This window comes from Nestor notabilis, unplaced genomic scaffold, assembly GCF_000696875.1.
Source record: "Nestor notabilis isolate BGI_N333 unplaced genomic scaffold, ASM69687v1 Scaffold35350, whole genome shotgun sequence".
Lineage (NCBI taxonomy): Eukaryota > Metazoa > Chordata > Aves > Psittaciformes > Psittacidae > Nestor > Nestor notabilis.
The window spans coordinates 1-5177 of record NW_009912150.1 but is presented as its reverse complement, the minus strand read 5'-3'; the positions used below and the strand labels follow the sequence as shown (position 1 = coordinate 5177).

Genomic DNA, 5177 nt, shown 5'->3' with positions numbered 1-5177 from the left:
GGCCCCGCCGCGGCCTCCTGGCGATGGCGATTAGAGCCGTTTTCTAGGAACGTGCAGCTCCGCACCGCAAACGCCGAGGCCACGCTGCCTGCGGCCTCCTTCACAAACCTCCTAACTGCCCTTTAGCAGCACCACCACCACTCTAACCTGCACCCCCAGTGAGCTTTTCCCATCTCCTGCAGCTGCAGGGAAGTCAACGTTTGTCAGGCTGCTAGAGAAGCACAGTGACGAGTGGGAGGTCATCCCCGAACCCATCGCCAAGTGGTGCAACATCCAGACAGCTGAAGAGGACCATGAGGTAGGTGTGCTGCACTGGGAAGCCTGGGCAGAGAGATGGGTCACACACTGCAGTGCATGGCCAGGGAGCCATGCCAAAATTCAGCTATCCTTAGTCTATACATCCCCACTACCATACACCCATTGGCCAGACACTCCAACTGTACAGGAAGATACTACTGAATGCAATTCCAAATAACCCCTATTCTTGAGCCAAAGGAATAAAAATCCTGCAAAGATGCTGGTATTAAGTTTTCTGTTGTCCCCCAGGAACTTTCAACATCTCAGAAGAGCGGAGGGAATCTACTCAAAATGCTGTATGACAAACCCACACGATGGGCTTACACATTCCAGACTTATGCCTGCCTGAGCCGAGTGAGAGCACAGTTAAAACCTGTCTCAGCCAAGCTTCAGGAAGCAGAACATCCAGTGCAGTTCTTTGAGAGATCTGTGTACAGCGACAGGTAATTACTCTCACAATGCACAAGGGTTCAGATTAACAGCTCTGGGTCTTTATGACAAAGACATGGAGCTGGGAAAACACTTGATATTTAAGCTATTATCTGCAAGGAGCAGGTTTGATTCAACAGTGGGAGGTGGATGGGACTCAAGAGTACTAGATGAATGACAGAGTAGGCAGCTACATTTTTCTTGAGTATCACGATTCTGATTCTGTTGATGTTTAGTAGTTCCCTTTGGTCATTCCTGGCCTGAGACTAGTCTCTTTCATTGCAGATATGTATTTGCTTCTAACCTGTTTGAGTCGGGAAACATTACTGAAACAGAGTGGGCTATTTATCAGGACTGGCAATCATGGCTTTTCAATCAGTTTGCATCAGATATAGAACTGGATGGCATGATCTACCTAAGAACCACACCTCAGGTATGTTCACTGAAGATGAAATAAGAACGATATGTTTAGCTGAAGTGGCTCAAGTTTTGTTTTGGTTGCCTTTTAAGAAAAGTTACTCTAGATACAACTCTTGCATTCAGCCAAGCATTTCAAATCAGTTTTAACACCTAGCATTACACCTTCCAATTTAAGGACCATTTAACCTGTTCAGCTGATTTAACCTTCAACACATGATTAGTACTTGGGCTTATACTTTTTTTCCTCCCCCAGAAATGCATGGAAAGGCTACAGTTGAGGGGAAGAGAAGAGGAGCAAGGAATTGAGCTTGAGTATTTGGAAAACCTCCACTATAAACATGAAGCCTGGCTGCAAGAAAGGACTTTGAGGTATGAACCCATTTTCTATAGGCAAGTTTCAACTTACAGGCAAGGCTCTTCCCTACTTTGTGCTGGAGTTGATTAAGGATAAAACTAATTTAGACCCACTCCAGGTTTCTTGCCACAGAGATGTTGGCTCTAGGTTCCATGCAGAGGGAAGGTCATCTCAGCAGGGAAGTAAAAATTGCCAACAAAAGATGGAACTTTATCTACTTTAAAGCCTTGTTAAGCATTAGCTTCAACTAGAAAGCTATGTAGCTCCAACTCCAGCAAGGATATGCATTTGGTAACTAGAAGCACACAGGAATAGCACGGAGCTGAAGCAGTTTTCAGTCACTGTTCACCAAAGTTACCTATTAAGCAAGTTCCAGTTGCAATATAGGGGAGGGCAAGGTCCCAGCTAGCTTTAAACTAGAGTGAGCATATTTCAACAGGGGTTAAATATTAATCCTAGCTTCAAAATAAACAATGAGCAGAAAGGCTTTTGGCAGGCACTATTACACACAAGGCAGTCAGCAACTAAGTAATCTCTGCATACCTTCCCCCCCACTCCCAGCTTCCTTACTTTTACTGGTTTCCCCACCTAAGGCACCTCTAAATAGGAAAGCAGGCTTTATACCTTCTCCTTGAGAAGCCTGGGATACTCTACTGAATGGGAAGCATAAGAATTCCAGGAAAAGGATGTTATCAGTCACGTCTACTTCCCTAAGCTTAATGTAGGATGACCCAAATGCTTAGGAGACAAGAAGGCACTGCATTTTGTGAAATTCTGGGAACATTTGCAGTGTATACTCATTTCGAACTCATGAGCAAGCATTTCCTGTAAACACCAGTTAGAACACAATGGTGGTTCTGCACTTACTGCATTTTGGAAATGCTTTTCACACCTAGGAAGAGAGAATAACTACTGCTTTAAGGAAACAATACACCCAGTTCCCAGTTGCACAACTACTTCATCTGCTCCTAGCCTAGCCTGAAACCAAACTGGTCTTGGTTATCTCCCAGCCATTTTAAATACCAGTCTTAGAACTTACTAAAGAGGTCATCCCCACAAAAGGAAGCTTTAAAACTGCATCTTAGTAAATGATTAGCAGTTAGTTAACTAGACTGGGGTGGGGAAGACACAGGGCAGTAACAACTTTTAAAATTGCTCTTACCAAAATCATAATGCTGATAATTAATTCCCCAACAAAAAGAACGGGACAAAGCAAATTAAGGTGAGAAGCATAAACCATCTTTTCTACCCTACTTGTACCGTAAAAAGAGATATTAAAAGGCCAGATTTGTGAACTACATTAAAGTTACAGTGATACAATGTTGACTGGGTTGTGTAAGAGCAATTAAGGACAGGCTTATACTTAAGTCCTGGGCTCCAGTGCATGTGGTAATCTGAGTAATGCTGCACCCTTAGGATGACTTGGAAAGCAACCAAAGAGCTAGACTGCTTTATACACACTGCTTTATACCATTTTCACTACCATTATGTTCCTCATTTAACAGAGTTGATTTTGAGAACCTTAAGGAGATTCCCATTCTAGTTTTGGATGTTAACGAAGATTTTAAGAATGACAAGATTAAACAGGAGTACCTGATCAATAAGGTAAGCATTAAATAATGTTTCCTCCTATCTGCTTTTCATCTGCAGTAGTAGCTGAAAGTTACCAATTTACATTCTTAAATTGTGTGATCAAGTGCTTGTTTGGGGCTAGTACAGTCAGTCTCCTTCACAGACTTAGGAAAAGGCTTTTTGCTTTTCTTCAGAAAGAATTGTTAAACCCCACCTTCTTATCCTCACAACTTGAGGGAAAATTAAGTGTTTTTAAAGAGGGGCAATTGCAAGGGATGCAAGCACACAGCAGCTGCCTTAGTCAGACTACTCCCTGCCAAGTCTGTGCTGCCACACTATTGAGTAGTTCACAGGATGATACTGTCCAGTTCATGTCAGCCATGATGTCTTCAGAGAATACTGCAGTCAGCTTAGAGCTGTCTGTGCCCCCCCCACATTCTGGGGACGTACACTCCTCCTGGAGTGAGCGTGATACATCTGAAACGCAGAGATAACCAAACCTTGTACATACTTCTAAATGTCTGAAGTGACATCTCCAAGAACAGTTGGGAGGGAGGGTCAACAGCCATTTGAGGAAACAAGGTGATAATAAATAGGTCACTTGAGTCGAAATGGAGTTTGCTAGTTCCAAGGGAAGGTAAGACTTAGGAACTAAGTGGCCAAAAGAGTTCTCCTGCTGGAGGAGTGGGCTATGTACCTAGACCACACTGATCAAACCCCAGCCTCCTAATACTTAAAGGCATAGGGCTCATCTCCAGCCCTCCAAGCAGAGCTGCAGCATTAGTTGTTTCACCCCCTGGGGCACATTACCTTTCCTTTCCCCACTACCCTAACAAGAGTGTTCTTGTAAGATGGATCTAAGTACCCTCCTCCCAAACTGTACAAACCATCTCCTTGTTGAGTGTCATCCATCTGAGATTACTTAAGAATGACTCTTTCAAGCCAAGCCTAAATCCTCCAGTTAAATATCTCTATATAAACTGGAAAGGGGAGCACCAGGTTCAGTTGTGGAGGTATTTGGTATTACATTATATCCTCATGGAAACTACCAATTAACAGCTTAAGAGTTATGAGCCAGACTACACTCATTCCATGCTATCTTTTCATTTGCCCCACTGAAAGGCCACAGGTGGCATCTCCACCAAACCCCTCATATCCAGCATATGAAAGGTCAGCTTTACTTTCAGCTTGGGGCAGGGGTACTGTACCATGCTGAAAGTGCTCCTAGGTATTTGGTGTAGTTTCCAGACAATCCCTCTCTTCCTAGGCAAGAACTACCTAATGAAGTAGAGCTCATTTTTCTTTAATGAGGTAACATTCCATAAAGAACTCCAGAATGTGACTTTCTTAAGTACCTGCTATTTTGGAGTAATTAAGTCAACACTAGACATATCTTGGGTTCAGCCATATGTTATACTGAAAAACATTCCCGGTCATGAATTAAGAGAGGCAGAACAGCACTGGAGAGTGTTCTGTAACAAACCATTTTGTTCCCCAAGAAAGAACAGGAAAAGGCTAATGACTTTTCTTTTAATGCAGCAAATACATTTGCTTTTTGTTTTCACAGGTCAAATCTTTCCTGATTTCTTAAGATGATGAAAATTAATTTGAATGCCAAGTCCTTGAAGCTCAAGAGTTAAACTTATCAAACTGCATGTTGATTTCAACTGAATGCGTTGCCTGTATAGCTTATTTCAAGTCAAGATTGAAACACAAAGCATGGCTTGGTTGGGATTTTTGCTATTCTAACCTGTGCAGATTTTAACAAAATTTTCTGTATAGTTAAACAAACATGGGGTGCTTTGATAATATATTTTGTATCTATTCTTTGCTGTTTATAATAAAGAATTTAAATTAATACCGACTAATAACTGGCTTCAATAACAGAGGAGTTCAGCGGTTGCCAGCGGCTGACACGGCAGCACACAGGCGCTGAGGCAGGGTTGTTTTGCAATAACTGGCATAGTTCACCATTTTAAGACAAGACTGTTATGGCGTCCAGAAACCTTTACTTTCAACTTCTGCTTTATTGAATGGCTCTTTCCACAGCACTTACGCTGTTTAGATACGGACACTATGGTAGTCGCAAGGGTTACACCTGTAA

At 42.6% G+C, this 5177-nt stretch overlaps 1 protein-coding gene across 1 annotated transcript; it reads left to right on the top strand.

Annotated features, from left to right (window-relative positions):
- Positions 1-182: 182 nt before the first annotated feature.
- On the top strand, positions 183-4664 carry LOC104400261 (deoxycytidine kinase-like; the record flags this gene model as incomplete). Its single annotated transcript, XM_010017916.1, has 6 exons — positions 183-298; positions 547-740; positions 1012-1159; positions 1400-1515; positions 3007-3106; positions 4641-4664. Coding segments are annotated over 6 exons (698 nt in total), but the record flags the coding sequence as incomplete, so codon positions are not given.
- Positions 4665-5177: the final 513 nt, after the last annotated feature.